Here is an 18,194-nt window from a genome sequence, read left to right as displayed (position 1 = left end):
TCTAGAGTTCTAATTCAGATTTGATAGAAAATGTTGATTTTAACTTATGTCAAAAATATGTAAAATTCCTAAATTATGAATGTATATTAACTTAATACGACATACAATTTTAATTAAACCTAATTGAATAGAAATTTCACTTCATGCAGTTATATTAATATATTTGAATCCATTGCCCTGTTTTTTATTTCCCTCATGGCCCCCTGGTACATTTGATCTAGAACCGCCACTGCGTAAAGGCAAATTTATGCCACAATCGGGGAAAAGGTACAGATGAAGACTACACCTCATGCTGAACACCCATCCCTGTGGAGGGAGCTTCTGGAGGCACCATGGTTAGAGGTTGTCTGGAGACACTTGCAGCTAAATCTGCAACTTTTCTGGAAAAAAAGCTGCTGGAGCCGAAAATAAGACAGGATTCAGCAGAATGTTAAATCTGCAGTCAGTTCCTTAGAAGTATGGTTGATATAGAGTGGCCTAGTCAAAGTTTAGACCTAAATGCAACTAAGAATTTGCTGCAACACTTGAAAATCGATGCTCATTCCACTCTGACTGAGCAGGAGCTTCTTTGGAAGGAAGAATAGATGCAGGTTCCACCTCTAGATGCGCCAAACTGGACAGAGACAAATCCTCAAAGCCCTGCAGCTGTCTGAGGATCCCAGTCGTTCTCAGGATCAAAGTCATTTCAATGTTTCTAAAACTAACAGAATTTCTATCCGTCACAGAGACGCCGAGGACGGAGGTGTTCTGCCGTCCCCTGCCTGCCAACTCTTCTCTTCACCATGAGCTCTACTACCACTGCTCCGCCTTCCCTGAGTGCAGGCAGCGGGAGGTGCTGCCCACCCTGCAGCTGAAGACCATGTCTGAAAACGGCACCCCCGACTGGACAGACCCCGTGGATATCAACTGTCCGGGCACTCAGGTAAAACTCTGCAAATATCACCAAACTAATATACAGAAGAAAAATCTATGTCCCACATTTTTATATTAATTTCTTGCAGCTTTTAATGTACTTCATTCTTACACCTCCTTAGTTTTTGAGTTTATAGACCATAATCAGAGATGCCCAAAGTCGGTCCTCGAGGGCTGCTGTCCTTACAGGTTTTAGAGGTTTCCCTGCTTTAGCTCAGCTGATTCTAATGTTTGCATTTCAGCTATCAGTGAAAATCAGCTGTGCTGAAACAGTGAAACCTCTAAAATCTGCAGGACAGCGGCCCTTTAAGGACCGACTTTGAGCATGCCATAACTGCTCAGTGCAGCTAAACATCCTCACAGCAGCTAGATGGCGCCAGAGATCTCCCTGCTTTAGAGGGAAAGTTGATGTATTCAGTAATCAGAATGATGAGCAGAATGTGATGTTGCTAATCATCTTTTACCCAAATATTAGCCGCTTCAGTAGCAACAATAGGCTTGTTGTATTCAAGCAATGAAACGTTTTGTAGATGTGCATCTTCATCTCTGGAGTAAAGTAGCAGCAGTTGCTCTTCTAGGCGGTGGAGATGTTTGGGATTAATAAAACGCCGAGAAGTGGAGTGCGTCATGTTTGGTGTTGTGTCTAGGCAGCTGTGAGCTGAGGTTGACACAGAGGCTGCATAGCTCTGGTTACTGTGAGATCTGAATCTGACCTGAGTGGCAGAGGTGAAAGGTCAAAGGTCAGAGCTGTTATGACTGCTGAGAAGCGGTGATCTGCTTCCTTTTGCCGTGAGTTTCTGATGACTCATAACCTGAGGTGGTGAGAGTTAAAGGGAGGCAGGGCAGCGTAACGAGCACTAACCTGGCCTATGACTCTGAGAGTTTAAAATTACCACGGAAAGTTTATCTAAAGTAAAACAAATAAAAAAATGTGTATCTGCATAATTCAAGTCGAACGGTCTGTTCATTTATTCAAAGAAAGGATTGTGTTTTTATTATTGATTAGGTGGTTTTCCTGCCCGGCTTCGGCTGCCTCTACATCCACGTTTGGTACCAGGGAGGCAGCCTGGTTCTGTCTCTGGCTCCAGAAGGAAGCGTGGAAGCTGCTCTCAACCAACACAGCAGGTACAGAGGCCTGGGTTTGAAAAAAACAGCTTTTATGCTCACCCAAAAAAAGAAAACAGCTGTAATGATTATTGTAGAAAGCAATGTTTTTTTTTTTCTTCTATTTATTAGGCCATCATTTCACCACAGGGGGGCAATAAAAGCTCCATCTGTTATTATGACTGAAATAATTTGTGCTGTGGAGCGTTTTATGACAGCTTTATTCCATTACAGACACAGAGCTGCTGTGACATTTGAGCAAAACAGGATATTGATGTAACGGCCTGTTCAGTAAAAGTAAACAAATGACATCAGACTGCCATCTTTTTTAATGTTCTGCTAAAAAATAAGTGATGATTCATCAAACCATGATGGATGTTTCTTATTATTCTATACAGTCAGTCAGTCATGGATAAGATCAAACTTTTGCTGTTTTTTAGGCTGTTGTTGTTTTTGCTTTCAGGCCCTCCAGATTGTCTGTACGAGTCCTCCTGAGTGAAGCCAGTGTTGCATTAAGTGATGATATCACAAATCCCAGCGGCTCCATGGAGCTGCTGAGACTCACGTTAACCAAGCTGCTGCTCAGCCTCGCTCCAGCGCCCACCTCCTTACCCGCCGAGCCGTCGGACGACTCCTCCTTGGCTTCCAGCTCCTTCTCTGTTCTGATGACCGACGCGTCTCTGATTGAGATCTACTGCTACAGTCTGCAAGTTGACAACCAGCTGTACAACCGGACTAGTTTCCACTTCCCCGTCCTGCTGTGCCAAGATCAGAGAGGAGCATCTGAGCCCGAGGCTTCATGGAGCAGTGATGTCAATCCCACAGAATCCCCAGAACGGTTGGACCAATTCAAAAGCTCCTGTTTTCTCCAGCTGAGGATGACATTGACTGGGGACCTGAGCTCAGTGGAGGAGGTTAGAACCCATTTTTTTTTTCTTTGCATAGTTTCTTTCTCTCATTGCACACAGGAAGCTACAGAAAGGCCTAGAGGCCGACGCCCACTTACAGTTAAAATCCCAATAAATTCTAGAAAATTCAATGTGGGTGGATGGAGGAAGGAAGGAAGGAAGGAAGGAAGGAAGGAAGGAAGGAAGGAAGGAAGGAAGGAAGGAAGGAAGGAAGGAAGGAAGGAAGGAAGGAAGGAAGGAAGGAAGGAAGGAAGGAAGGAAGGAAGGAAGGAAGGAAGGAAGGAAGGAAGGAAGGAAGGAAGGAATAGACTGAGGGAGGGAGGGAGTGGGTTTGTTTCTTTTAGGACTGAACATTATTTTAGTCCACCAGCTCTGAAGAGAGGCACTCCCACAGCATTCTGCTGCCACCACTATGTTTCCACCAAGTACCTTCTTTGAGGTGTTTGATGTTCCCCAGACTTTGTTTGTTACAGACTATCATTTGTTGTGGTTTTCCGACAATAGTTCATCTATTTTTTGCCACCCTTTCAAAAAAAGGCGAGACTCGTGGTTTGACCTGTTAAAGGCCCGTTGGCTCTCATCTGATCCTCTAACTACAGAGACACCACAGGCCCCATGAAAAATGCACTAGCAGTCTTCATTTTAGCATTTGGTAGTTTAGGTCATTTTAGGTCTTTTGGCAGATTCCCATTTGGGCTCTAATGTTTACATTTTTCGGGTGATGGATTGAACAGCAGAGTCCACGGCTTTGGAATTATTAACGTTGTTGCCTGGCAGTTAGAAGGTCATCTGATGCACCTGATGCTCTCCCTGCACGTGTATGAAGTCACTCTACTCCAGCTCCCCCACCACTCTGTAAAATGTCTGATCTGATTGCTGTTGGAGGAATAGGCATCGGCTGATGAGCCTGTATAGACAGATTAAACTTTCTCTCAGCTCTGTCTGCTGAGCTCCTCGCTCTTTACGAAGCTGCTAATTTCCTGATGTTGTTTAACGAACCTGCAAAACAGCCAAGTTTCTCCTGGGATCCAGAGAAACAGGTCATCTGCTCCGTCTCTGTCTAAAAGTGCTGCATCCATTTAAACCTTCTTCTGCTCGGAGCTCGTCTGCCTGGCTGTGTGTTTCCTGGACGGGGCCGCCTTTTACAGCTGCTTTTTGTATCTCTGCTTCTGTCTCCTTGAACCCCAGTCGGCCTCAGCAGATGGCCGCTCACACTGAGCCTGGTTCTGCTGGAGGTTTCTTCCTGTTAAAAGGGAGTTTTTCCTCTCCACTGTCGCTACAAGCATGCTTAGTGTGAGGGATTGTATTTGAGTCAATGAATCGATGCAATCAACTGGTTTTCCTTAGATAGAGAACTTTGAATCAATTTGACTGGATGATCTGGTTGAACTGTAAAGTGCCTTGAGATGACATGTGTTGTGAATTTGGCGCTATATAAATAAACTGAATTGAATTGCTTCACGGCCAGAGACACAGAAAAGATGCAGTGAATAGATGGAAGTTTGTGTTGCAATCAGAGTCCAAATTCTATTTCTATTTATTACAGGAAACATTGTATAAAACAATATATTTGCATTAAATTAGTCTTTCTCACTGTGAGAAATAGTTCTGTTAATATTTCTTTGTTTTATTTGTAAATAATAACTTTGTTTTCACTTCAGGTGAATTTCCAACTCCAGCCTGCCAGAGTCTACATCGAGGACACCTTTGTTTACTACATTAAGACCTTGTTTGACACGTACATCCCCAGCCGGCCAGAGGAGTGGAGAAAGGAGAGGGAGCCTCTGATTCTCCCTGAACAGGTGGGCTGCTCATCCAGCTTCCTCTGCTGCTGCCTCTCTTTGTCTCATAACACCTCAGGTTTATGTCAACCTTAAGGAGAGCAGCCATGTTCTCCAGAGGGGCGGGACTAAACTGTGATACTCGTCATATCTCCTGTCTCCAGGTGGTTCAGTCCGTCCAGGCGCTGGTCCACCCGGTGCGGCTGCAGAGACTCACCATCCAGCCGGTCCAGCTGCTGGTCAGCATCCACGCCTCCCTGAAGCTGTACATCGCCTCCGACCACACGCCCTTGTCTTTCTCTGTGTTTGAACGAGGGCCGCTCTTCACCACCGGCAGACAGCTGGTTCACGCTCTCGCCATGCACTACGCCGCTGGAGCGCTCTTCAGAGCCGGTGGGTCTCTCTGGGTTTGTCACAGTATCAGATTGACTTTGCTTTGTTCCTCAGTCCTGATTTACTGTCAGCTGCTGAGTCATGGTTGGTCATTCGTTTGAAGATCAAGTGTAAGTCGACATCTTGGGACCCGTACTGCTGTCCAGTCAGAGCCTCCAACACATGGTGTGATTTATCCCCGTCAGAAATGACTGCTGCAGCAGCACGCCTTCTTCCCCGCTGTCTGTCATTAGAGCCCTTATTTCTGCTCGTATTTCAGCACATCACCTCACTGGCGTCTTCTCCTGGAGTCATCAAAGACAGGCAGGCTGTGATGGCATTGCGCTCTGATGCTGATTAAGAGGAGAACACAGTGATCTCACATCACACGCTCCAGCCTGCGAGAACATAAAACCCTTCCAGAACGCTGGAATCTTCTGACGCACCAAAAGTGTCCATGTGCGTGTTTATTAGCAACGATCAGCCCTCTAAACAGTGTTTTCTGTTTGACTTTTCACTTTAGCAAAACCACAACTCTTGAGCCCCTATAAAGCAGGCAGGACCACTGGTTCCCACCGGATTTGGTTTCCTCCCATTAGAATCCATCACTCCAGCACAAATTGACAGAGGAGCAGGGCAGAGCAGGGGCCTGGCGTCTTGAGAAATGGCTGCTTGATTTTTGCGGTGCAGTTCTCAGAGCATAAATATCAGCGAGCCGTGCCATCTGAGCGGGACTCTTCTGGATGAATGAGGGAGGTGAGATAGTAGGAGGCCGTAAATCTCAGGGCGGCCCTCGCATGATTACATGCAGGTGTAGCTTTATGCGTGAAAGGTTTTCTAGCTCTTTGTATTCCTGAGATAAGCATTTAGAATGATTACTTCAAATTGTTTTTGGCAAGAGGAGGATGGTAAAGGAGGGTTTTTTTTAAAGGCACGCACATGGTATCCTCATCCAACAGGAAATGTTGGAGATGGATTTCTTTTCTGCTGGATTCAAAACTTGTGTCAGAAGTTCGAAACGCTACAGCTGAATTTGATTTGAAAATGATCCTTTATTGCATAATTGAGCCTCCTGTTATTTAAAATTTAGATATTTGTCCAGAGTCCAGGTTTTCCAGGTTTACTGACTGTGAGGAAATGTCTTGGCTTAAGAAACCCATTTGGGGATGACTGGGAATTTAAAAAAACCACGAGGATGAGGAAAATATGCACCAAGAATAACGTGGAGGATTTTTAATCTCCAGGTTTTTGTTCCTCATGGTCCTGCTGTTCCAGTTTTCTCTCTTTGTAGAACAAAAAGATGTAAAAGAAACTGCTTTATTTATGTTTTACTTTGGCTTGTAATATATTCAATTCAATGCAGTTTATTTATATAGCGCCAAATCACAACACATCTTGTCATCTCAAAGCACATTAGAGAGACAATTCAACCAAGATAGGTTCAAAGTCTTCTATCTAAGGAAAACCAGTTGATTGCATCAACCCACAGCAGTCACTCACACTAAGCATGTTTGTAGCGACAGTGGGGAAGAAAACTCCCTTTTAACAGGATGAAAGAGTGCACATACAGTTAATCACAGTAAGAGAAACAGGACTACTGAAAAAACAGGCCAAACAAAGGTGTTGATGGCAGCAGCACAGCTGATATTTCTCTCCAGGATGGAGTCACAGCCAAACAGGAACAGACCAGGTGAAGCTACTTTGATGAGAGAAAGCAGAAAGAGCAGAACGTTAGAGATTGAACTAATAGATTCTGCAGAATTAGAGAATAGAGATAGAATGAAGCAGAATGATGTAAAGGGGTCCCTATGTCCTCCAGCAGTGTAAGCCTATAGCAGGACTCTGCTCTTGCTCTTTTTCAGCTTACATGAACTCCAGGCATCTATTTGATTTATTTTGGTTTTGTTCATTAAGACCCTACTGTTACAGAAAGTAACTAACCTTTAGCCTCTGCAATTTCCTCCACACTGAAGGTGCTGAACAGGCACTGTTATGGCTGTGTCTGACCAAGGACCAGGCAATAGCATGGCAAATATAGCTAAAAATAAGTAAAGATTTCTTGAAATGGGCTTTAGTTGAGCTGGTAAGTAAAATGATCCACCAACAGGAGGATTTTGGCTCACTTTTTGAAGAGTCACTAGAAAGTGTTGTTTATGCTTACAGTTTAGCTTAGAAAATCTGCAAGGATTTTCTATAAATATAGCATATCCTGGAGGAATTATCCTACTCCTGTATCAGAGAAAAGCAACAACAGCTACACAAATGCATCGCACAGCATAGGAGAGTACATTTCAGCTCTACACATGCTTCTCATCAAATGACCTCTTTGACAACCAAAATGTTCAGATTTTTGACAGAGAGGACTGATGGTTTGAAAGAAGCCATTTTGGTTAAAAGAGGAAACCACTAACTGAACGATGGGGGGGATCCTGGAGCTCAGTCCTTCTTAGCCAAATGCAAAACCCATAACTGCAAAAGACTCCAACAACTTAACACAATCCAAGTCAGATTGTGCTTAGAAGGATGGGCCTCCATGTCTCTTCAAAACATTAGCGTTCCAACTACAGATTGTTCTGGTGCGAGTCAAGAGAGTTGCCAAAGTGCTTCAGAAAACTGAGCAAAAGTCTAGTTGCCTCTGATTTAAGCCTGCACTGGAAAAATGACCTAGAAATAAGTAAAAATGTCTGAAATCAAGTGTCTTTACTCTTAATTTTAGTAGGTAAATAAGATAGTTTGCCAATGGAATTAGTATTTTTACTCTTAAAATAAAAATAATTAGATAATATGCACTTGAAATAAGACAATGGAATTGTGTTTTCTTATTTCAAATGTAAATTGTCTTGTTCCATTGGTACAATGTCTCCTTTACCTTCTCAATCTAAGAACAAATGCACTTATTTTAAGAAAAGAGGATTTATCCAGATTTCTATTTTTTCCAGTGTGTTTTTTTTTTGTTGCCATGACCAGGATGGGAATTTGAATGGGCGCTCTGTTTCCAGCTGATTTTCTCAGATTTTAGGGTTAAACTAAACCCTCTCAGGTTGTTTAATAGACTCAGGCGGAACTGATGGCTTTCTGCTCTGCTCTCCGTCTCAGGTTGGGTCGTGGGATCTCTAGAGATCCTTGGAAGTCCCGCCAGTCTGGTGCGCAGCATTGGGAACGGCGTGTCCGACTTCTTCCGCCTTCCATACGAGGGCCTGACGAGAGGGCCCGGGGCCTTTGTCAGTGGGGTGTCCAGAGGGACCACGTCCTTTGTTAAACACATCTCAAAAGGTGATAAAAAAATATCTTCTCAGTTCTTTTTCTCCTTTTTTTTTTTGATTTAGTTTCTTTTTAAATTTCAAAGAGATCCACATAACTTAAGCTTCTGTATTTGGGTCAGGACACATTTATTCATTTGGACTCTGTGCATATTTTTGTAATTTAGCTTTAGTTTTTTGGTAGATAAGAGGATTTGCTATGAACTAAAACCATAAGTCCTCTAACTGTCTTTCATTTCTTAAATTCCTGCAAACACTAAATGCTGAAAGTAAATTTTCCCTCCAGGCACCCTGACATCCATCACTAACTTAGCCACTAGCCTGGCGAGGAACATGGACCGCCTGTCCCTGGACGAAGAGCACTACACCAGGCAGGAGGAGTGGAGACGGCAGCTACCGGAGAGCCTGGGGGACGGACTGAGACAGGGTCTGTCCCGACTCGGGATAAGCTTGTTAGGTATGCGGACACACACTGCAAAAAATAGAAATCTCAATAAGTTATTTTTTCTTAAAATAAGTGTGTTTTTCCTTGATTTGAGGAGGTAAGTAAGACACTTTGCCAATGGAACAAGACAATTTCCTTTTAAAATAAGAAAAAACTATTTTATCGTCTTATTTCAAGTAAATATTATCTAACTATCTTATTTTAAGAGTATAAATACTCATTCCATTGGCAAATCATCTTATTTACCTGCTCAAATTAAGGCTAAATATACTTAATTTAAGCCATTTTTTACTTATTTCTGGATTGTTTTTGCGGTGCAGGGACAGGTTCCCATGCTTTTCTTTCAACCAGCGTGTTTTTTTTTTCTTGACGTTTGTGGCCGCTCAGCATCAATACTGAGAAAGGCATTTTTTTTTTTTGTTCAGCTAGTTATTTTCCATTGCCCCCCTGCTGCAGCATTAGGTCACCCAAACCAGAGAAGAACATTTTCTCCCCGCTGTCCAATAAAACACAGCAGCACATGTGTTACAGAGTGCAGTGGGAGCGGATAAACACTGAAACCCAAATCAGAGCCACAAATTAACACGCTGTGCTGCCATCGTCGTCAAACAAAGCTTCTATCTGTTAAAGCCCCCGAGGTCCAATCAGGATGACTCCTCAGACATGAAACCATATGGAGTGAATTTTCTTCCATTATTGTTGTCAGAAAAGAACCCGCCTTATGGAAATTTGAAAAATATGTAATCCAGAAATGAAACATGATCAAAAATATTTTTTAAGCATAACTTTGCTGTTTTCTCAGATTATTTCTTTTTCAAATTATTTTTATGATCAAATGTTTTTAAAGTAATTTTTTTCCAAATACACTTTTTCAGATTGAGTTTAACAAATTGCATTCTTTTGAAACTGCGTTTTATAGATAACATTCTCTTTACTTCAGCGTTTGTATTTTGATTTGAAGTGAAGACGAAGCAATCTGTGAAACGCAATTTAATAAGATTTCAGTTCACAAAAGATCAAAGAGTTTGTTTCTTGTTCTTGCAGGAGCCGTAGCGGGCATCGTGGACCAGCCCATGCAAAACTTCCAGAGGAGCTGGGAGGTGCAAAGCTCAGCTGGGAGCAAAGCGAAGGGGGTCATCTCTGGAGTGGGGAAGGGGATTGTGGGCGTGTTCACTAAGCCCATTGGAGGAGCCGCTGAACTCGTGTCCCAGACTGGATACGGTGAGGCAGATAAGTTCAATACTTAAAATAAATCATCAAATAAATAAAATCGTACACATAGGCCAAAATTCATCGTGAAAATGCATACAGTGACAGTGGAGAGGAAAAACACCTTTAAGTGTATATTGTGCTATTTTTTTCAATCGTTGCATGCAGCTACAGCTCACACTGTACCACGAAACTGCAGGGTTTCGTCGTACAGCGTGAGTTCACAGCTCACAATGTGCGGCCCGACGCTTTGATCTACCTGCTCACACTGTACATCTAAAAAGCACATGGGACTCAGCTCTGCAGTGAGATGGCGCTACTCTGACTCGTCTATCCGGAAGCCAAACGAGTGGAAGAGGAAAATGAAGCTAACTAGAGTGAAACGCGCCGCCTTGGCAATTTGTGCAACTTTGAGCTGAAAGCCCTAAAAAGAAAAATTAGACTTAGAAGTGTAGAAACAGGATTCATAGAGTTAGAATAGCTAGATCCACGTTCAGACTGAGTCACTTTCTGCTCTTAATTGCAGTCTTTCTGTGTTATTTTCACTTATAGTTATACAGGATACAGTAATAACTTACGGCTGAATTTCCCTCCTGTTATATAAATGAAAAAACTGCTGTGTTTTTTTGGACCACACATTCGGCTGCAAAGTGAAGTTTGGCCCTGGAACAATTTATTTAGCCAAGCTCCAGATATGCGAATTATGTAAAATGTTCTGAGGAGCCCGAGGCAACAATAAACACGTCCGAATTAGCATGTCAGGAAAATCACGAATCCGTCAGCGGGTCGATAGTCCCTCCTTCGCTCACATCTCAGCCTCACACAGGAGGCAAGTGTTTATTAAAGCTGGACCCTGGAGAGAGCTGCCGAAAGACCCCCGACACACACGCTTATGTGCCTAATCATACATGCACAAACACTGGTTGGTCCAGGCGGCTTCGCTCTCTGGAGTTACTTAGTGTTTTATTAGAGAGCAGGGTTTGAGTGAGGGTCAGTGGCTGGTGTGTGTTGGCGCTAACAAGTCCTGGCTTCAGCACATAAACCGCCAATGAGGTGAACAGCTCCATATAAGACCGATTCCTCCCCGGAGCCTGGCTCTAATCTGCCTGACCCTCTGAGCTTAACAGATTACAACGCATGAAAACAAACTTCAATACACACACTCACACAGAGCTGCTGCTAAAAGGTGCAGAAGCTGACACACAGAATCATCTACTAAGTTGTTATTCTAGTCCCACTAAAACATTGCAAACAGCCAGGGTATCGCCGCTGTGACATCAGTAATGGAGTCCGCTGTTTTCTTTAAGGATCAGCTCGGACTATTGGGTGACCTCACCGGCTTGTTGCTGCAGTGCTGACATAAAGCAAGCTGAAAGAGATCTGACCGCATGACTCTGAGTGGGCATATGGGCTGTCCAATCCACTTTGCATCTAGAGCACTTTTAAATAACACTATGCTGCTCAAATCAAGGCAAACGCATTACAATGAATCACATGTAGTCTGATACTGGGAAGCACATACGGGGTGAGATAACCAGCAATAAAAACCAGGGTCAATTTGGGAATAAACGTGAATAAATTTAAGATTTAAAGTTACAACTTTGCAAAACTTCAAGTACAAAATTAACATCATGTTACATTCCTCACCAGTTGGTGGCAGTAGTGCACCTGAGGGTTGTTCACCAACCAGCATCAAACAAGGGTTGAAATGCAAAGGTGTGTTTCAACTACGTGCTGCACTGTAATCGACCAAAATCCCGGACGATTTTGAAATTCCCCCCGAACATTTTTTTAGTTATGAAAAGTAGGACATGTCTGGGAATAAGGACGTCTGGTCACCTTACCATATCAACTATTTGATGTTTTAGTGAGTGAGTGCCTGTTGCCATGATGCATCTTTGCTCAGCAGCTTCGCTCGTTGTAAACCAACCAATCAGAGCACAGCTCATCTAAATATTCATGATCATAGCATAGAAAACCTGTCGTTCCATTCTGGGGTTTTTAACCATTAGGGCTCATAGAACAGCGAATATGCCATTTTCAGCCCAACCAATGTTATGGACCCTATTCAGAGACCTTAAGGACCAAATACTCTATAGAATCATTCTATGACCCCTTTAAAGCTTTAAAAACAACACGACCTTGAAATCCAGATGCAGAATAGTTGAAATGTGCTTTGGATTTTCAAATCCCATTAAGAGCCATGCCGCACAGTTCTGGACGTACTGCAGGTGGTAAAGTGTGTTTCGGTTTATTCCCATAAACAAATCATTGCAGTAATCCAAATGAATCGAAATGAAAGCCTGGATGATCTGCTCAAGATTCTTAAAAGATAAAAAAAAAAAACTGTTTAGGTTTGGATTAGAGGCTGAGATGATGAAAGGCTTTAAAGGTACACTATGCAACCGGTGTTGATTTTCCAGTGAGGCTCCCCCCAGAGGGAGAAAGTAAAAGTGCACTGTCGTAAATATGCACAGCTGTTCTCCTGGTTTCTCCGTCAAGCCAGGCGCGGTTGTTTTGAGCTTAGCAGACAGGCGAACGCAACGAATGACTAAGCATCTGACGCGCCGCAAACGCGCTGCTGCTCGAGATGGAAAAATTGAATTTTTGCTGCTCGACGCGCCGTGTAAACCAATCAGAGAAGCTGATCTGGGAGCTGGCAGGGAGAGAGACACAGCGCTGATGATCAGAGGCCTAAATTAACCTAAAATGCAGAAATCTGCCGGCAGAATATGTTAGCTTTTATTATCCTGCTGCATGCAGTTTGGATTATTTAGATGAAAAACACCTACCAGCTGCCGCGGTGAACCGCGAGGAGGCGACCCGGCCAGAGGCTGCTGATGAAGGGATTCCTACTGTCAGCGCACCGCTGGTATGTGGGGGTCTGAGCGGCTCCGACAGAAAAAATATTGAAGGCAGGATGATAATCTGAATGAACTGACTGCACTGATTACGTTTTCAGGTGTATTTTCTCACTTAAACACATATTAAAACTACTTTATTCCCACTGATCACAGCAAATATAGCTGCAAGGCAGAGAAAAGGATAGTGAAGCTCCGCCCAACGCGCGTCAGACCCACTCTTGCACCGCGCAGCCAGAGCAGCAAAGCTGCTTCAGCCGCGCATCAGAACTAACTGGTACAAGCAGTAAAAATGAAGCAGCAGACGCGATTTTGCTGCTTTTGCTGCGTCCGGTTTGAAAGCAGCGCTGCACAAAGACCGCCACTGTGCTAGCAACGAGCATGCTTTTAACTGGGGGCGTGTAGCAGTTCTCGCCGTAAAGCAAGACTGACACGAGACTTCTGAGCCTGTGGGTGCGGGTCGGTGCTCCTGCAATTGCAAGTGCGGTATTTCCCCCACAGACCACCAGGGCGGCCGAGAATACCTTTGTTCAACCTGAAATGACTCATTTAATCATCCATAACGTTATGGAACACATTAATTAACTGAAAAATGTTGCATAGTGTGCCTTTAAGGACTGCATCGATTTCTATTTGGAGTTTAAAATGTTTCGCTTCCTTTGAAACTTAAGAGGTTTTAAGCCAAACAAAGTAAGAGTGTCAGGGAGCTATTGCGAGGCTTCCTAATTGGCATAAAGATGATAGAAGACGCTATGCTTCGCAAAAAGTTGACAAAGAGGAAGAATATAAAGTATGAACCGTATATGAGCAAGGATAGAACCCTGAGGGACTCCAGAAAAACACAGATATTTAATATTTTAGACTGAATTCATGCTGAAGTTAAACCACCGTAACCAGAGCTTTTTAAATGTGTGTAAAAATGTACCAATGTGAGACTTGTGCACTGATGCTAACCCTCCTTGCTGTGTTCAGGGATTCTCCATGGAGCAGGCCTGTGGCAGCTTCCCAAACAGCTCTACCTGCCTGCAGAGGAGAGGTCTGCTCAGGCCTCCAACAGCCACCTGAAATATGTCTGGTATGACCCTGAAGCAGTCGCTGTTTTTAAACTTCCACATCTTTACTGTCGCTCTGCTCTTTATTCTAAGTGGGGCATGACTCTGAGCTGTTCTTGGTTTCTCTCCAGGAAATGATGTATTTTCCTCCCTCACCCATCGTCATTTCCACTGTTTGGTTTACTTGATATTTTTTTTTATCCCACACATGGTAGCCACTCTAACCCCCTGTTCTCATCCAGCCGTGTTAAAAGGTTTTTGTAAGCACTCAGCCAGAGCCATGAGCTTTTCAACCGTTCGTAGGTGGTCGTCTTTATCATTATGGTAATGAGCTGGAGTTGCTTAAAAGTTGCTGGATTATGGGGGTTTAATACAGATCCAGTTATCTGTTCGTTGACTTGTGAAAGCTGATTTTCCAAGCAGTAGCAGAAACACTTAAGATTTATGAGGGATATTTTTACACAGAAAAAAACAGAGAAAAAGCTTTTTTTAAAGTTTTCTGAAGGGATGGGTTTAGTTTCCATAGCTATCAAACAGTCCATGTTGTCGATACATGGAAACATTCCTCTCCAGCTGTCATCAGCAGAGCGGCTTAGCGGTGTGTTTATATAAACATCTGATGTCCTCTAGTATTTTATTTGAACCGCGGAGCCGTCAAACTGGCTTCCATCGAGCATTCATCACCCACTTTTACAGCAGCAGGTAGTCCATACGTCTGAGAGCTGTAATGCTGAGCAGACCCGAGCAGCGCTCGTTTCAACATCTGTGAGCACCTGCCACCCAAAGTAAACACTGTCAGAGAAACATGGCGGAGCTGAGCGCCATGTCACACGGAGATGAAAAATCGACTAAATTAGAGGACGGATGAAGGCTAGTGGGTCCCCTTCCTGCGTCCGTAACACATCAGGAAGCGGGAGCGATATCAGATGTTTGGATCGCCATCATCTGTGTTTAAGAGGCGTACTTTCTAACTAAATGGAAAATATGAGTGTTTTAATCAGCCCAGTGTGTTCCTGGGTGTGACAACAGGAAGATGCTGCAGTCTCTGGGGCGCCCGGAGCTCCACATGGCCCTGGAGGTGACTATCGTGAGTGGGTCGGGACAGGAGCACGCCGGCTGCCTGCTGCTCACCTCTGAGGTGCTGTTTGTGGTCAGCCTGTGCGAGGACACCCAGCAGCAGGCCTTTCCCATCACTGAGGTAAAGGAACGTGGCTCCACTCTGAGCTCCACTCGCCTTCTGGGGAAGATCTAACCTCTCATGTTGCGCAGGTGGAGTGTCAGCAGGAGCCGGAGCAGCAGGGCCAGCTCACCCTCACCTTACAGCAGCAGACGGTTAGCAGCGACTCTGAGGTGAGCTGCACAGCGCCACCTGGTGGTCAATGGTTGTCAATTCATATGGCAGACATTCAGATTTTAATCTGACTGCTTATAACAGGAAAAATAGAAAAGTATTTAAAGTGTGATTGTGAGGAAGAGTTTGATTGTTTAAAAGCATCTGAACTGTCGATGAGAACTGGGTTTGATCCCAGTTTGGAACAGTTCAGGATTTCTAAACCTTCTGTTGAAATATTTAAAGGGGTTCTAGCTGCTGTAGATCTGTGACATCCAGGAGAAACAGAGACCAAAGCTGCTGTCTTAAAGGAATAGTACACCCAAAACATGATTAGCCTTCATTTTCTACTCACCCCCATGCTGAACAACACTCTGGAGTACTTTTTTGATATCTCAAATGCATCTGGAGATCTGGGAGGCTTCTTGCTGTCTGCTGACATTCAAATAATGGAGGTCTATGGCGCCCGAGGCAGAAAGGTCCATAAAAGTCCACAAAAAACGTGTCAATATTCCTCCATACTGCTTGTCCAATGTATTCCAAGTGTCCTGAGTGGGTAGCGTCCATAATTTACTCGAAACGAAGTCATTTAGAATGTTTTCAGAGCATAAACAGTAGTGTATAGGATTTCCTAAAAGCGCGTTCACGAGTCTACGGAAACCGCAGCAGACCAAACCAGATGAAAGTGCGCATTCAGCTCGGCAAAGAACTCATGCTCTTCCTCAACACTGAAGTCCTCAGACATTTTTCTTTCGTTGTTTCTTTCTTTGCACAGGTAAACAGCACATTTCTTCTTCTACGCTTGCATTATCGGCAGAGCAGACGCTGAATGCGCACTTTCATCTGGTTTGGTCTGCTGCGGTTTTAGGAAATCCTATACACTACTGTTTATGCTCTAAAAACATTCTAAATGACTTCGTTTCGAGTAAATTATGGACGCTACCCACTCAGGACACTTGGAATACATTGGACGAGCAGTATGGAGGAATATTGACACGTTTTTTGTGGACTTTTATGGACCTTTCTGTCTCGGTCACCATAGACCTCCATTATTTGAATGTCAGCAGACAGCAAGAAGCCTCCCAGATCTCCAGATGCATTTGAGATATCAAAAAAGTACTCCAGAGTGTTGTTCAGCATGGGGGTGAGTAGAAAATGAAGGCTAATCATGTTTTGGGTGTACTATTCCTTTAAGCTGATCCAGATTATTCACGGTATTCAGCTTTATTTATCCAGAATTGAAGCTATTATGTTTCCATCGGCTGGGATTTTACCAGAAGCCAACAACCTTTATGAAGAATAAAAAACGTAATTTCTGTTTTGATTATCCACCTTAAAAGATCTGTCCTTTAACACTTAGACTCCCAGAATTGTGATCCTACTGAAACTGGCCGTTAATTTGATGCGTGAGGTTTGTCCCAATGTAATGCATGAGTAGTGACGATGTCATCAACTGAATTGGTTTCTTTGCGATATAAACTCATTGTAGATATGTAAAACTAAAAACAGGTCTAATATATATTTTTTAAAGGCTGTGTTGTATGCTCTCATTATTTGTGTCGGGTCCTGGCTAAAGGGGCCTGATGGCAGATTCCAAGACTCTCAGGGACATGGTTTGTTTAATTTAGCAGCAGAGATGATCTAAACCTGGAAGTTACAGGTCTAGCGCCCCTAGTGGCTAATTACCCTTAATTATTTCGTTTTATTTAGTGTGAAGCACTATTTGAGTAAAAGTCCAATTTAAACATGATTGTTTTAATTTATCTTCTAACTAGCTCTCAGCTTTGGTCTAATTTTGATTTATACTAAATGAAGATTGTGAGAGTTTGTCCCTGATGGTGAGATATTCACTGCTGGTCAGTTGGTCATTATCAGCGATGGGGCGAATGTAAAAGTGATTGGTTTTAAAAATAGTTTAATGCCGTTTTAAAAGGCAGCAGCTTCCCTCTTCCATTAGGACTCCTCCCTGATTATTTAAACCGAGATCATCTGAGACCAATATGTTGTCATGACAACATCCTTAACGTTCAGCTGTCAGATCTAACATTCATCCGTCCATCTGCAGAGCGATGGTGTTCGGGAGCGTCTGTCAGAGCAGCAGTACCAGCGCCTGCTGGATTATGTGATTCGAAGCTCCCAGTTCTTCTCGCCCTCCGCCGCTTCGCTCCAGCTTCAGCCTCCAGTGACCATCGCAGAACCGCCGCCGTCTGTCACCAAGTGCTACCGCTATCTGGTGGATCCTGCTTCCGCCAAAGTGTTTGTTAGTAAGTTCACCATAGTGAAGAATAAAGCTTTACGCTTCGGATTCCACTGAGGAGGAGAGAATATGAACATTAAAGTCTGACCTGTGCTTAAAATGTAATGTTTGCCTTAAAAAAAAAAAACTACATCTGTTTATTTTCTAAATAAAACTTTTGGATGTTATCTTCTTATTTAAGTCTAACTGGTCACTCATGCCTTAGAGATAAAACCTTTTATTCTGATATATAAATGTGAGCCTGCAGAGTATTGAACACTACAGCAGATTCATCGGGTCTACGTCCCGTTCTCGATGAAATGCTTCGCTCTGCAGGACCGGCGCTTTCTGTTTACACTCTGAAAATTGTCTCATGCCAATTTTAAAAAGTGCAATATTTTCCAGGCTGATAGATTCTAGAGATACCAGCTGTTGACCAAAAGTTTTAGATGTTTGAATAGAGCCGGTTTGTTCCCAGTGTTCATGCCAAACCCTACTGATGCAAACATGTTGCTTTTTATATTGTATGAAATGTTTTCTGTAAGTCTAAACCCTGGAAACACTTTTAATAATAAAGACAAATCACATTAACCTGAAATGTTTATTTCTAGAGGAGCTAAAACACGAACATAACCACTTTCACAGCAGTCGGCTCAGACTGGGCCAGGACCAGTAGAGGTTACAGACTGGAAACTGCAGCTTTGCTCTCAGTTTACACTCCAGC

At 43.4% G+C, this 18,194-nt stretch overlaps 1 protein-coding gene across 3 annotated transcripts in view; it reads left to right on the top strand.

Moving 5' to 3' along the window:
* LOC119787790 (vacuolar protein sorting-associated protein 13B-like) overlaps positions 1–18,061 on the top strand; it is a 474,173-nt gene extending 456,112 nt beyond the window's left edge. For 2 of the 3 annotated variants that reach the window (XM_038291827.1, XM_038291828.1), the window contains exons 56-67: positions 726–922; positions 1,919–2,037; positions 2,480–2,930; positions 4,586–4,726; positions 4,870–5,098; positions 8,174–8,350; positions 8,624–8,794; positions 9,827–10,003; positions 13,825–13,927; positions 14,934–15,102; positions 15,174–15,254; positions 17,300–18,061. In XM_038291827.1, the coding sequence (XP_038147755.1) occupies positions 726–922; positions 1,919–2,037; positions 2,480–2,930; positions 4,586–4,726; positions 4,870–5,098; positions 8,174–8,350; positions 8,624–8,794; positions 9,827–10,003; positions 13,825–13,927; positions 14,934–15,102; positions 15,174–15,254; positions 17,300–17,548 (2,264 nt within the window). In that variant the 3' untranslated portion in view covers positions 17,549–18,061. The remainder of the gene's footprint in view (positions 1–725; positions 923–1,918; positions 2,038–2,479; positions 2,931–4,585; positions 4,727–4,869; positions 5,099–8,173; positions 8,351–8,623; positions 8,795–9,826; positions 10,004–13,824; positions 13,928–14,933; positions 15,103–15,173; positions 15,255–17,299) is intronic. The other variant, XM_038291826.1, reaches the window with a different exon arrangement.
* Positions 18,062–18,194: the final 133 nt, after the last annotated feature.

This window comes from Cyprinodon tularosa, unplaced genomic scaffold, assembly GCF_016077235.1.
Source record: "Cyprinodon tularosa strain WSP-4 unplaced genomic scaffold, ASM1607723v1 ctg301, whole genome shotgun sequence".
NCBI lineage: Eukaryota > Metazoa > Chordata > Actinopteri > Cyprinodontiformes > Cyprinodontidae > Cyprinodon > Cyprinodon tularosa.
Note: the sequence above shows the minus strand (reverse complement) of the source record. Positions and strands in the feature narration are given on the sequence as shown.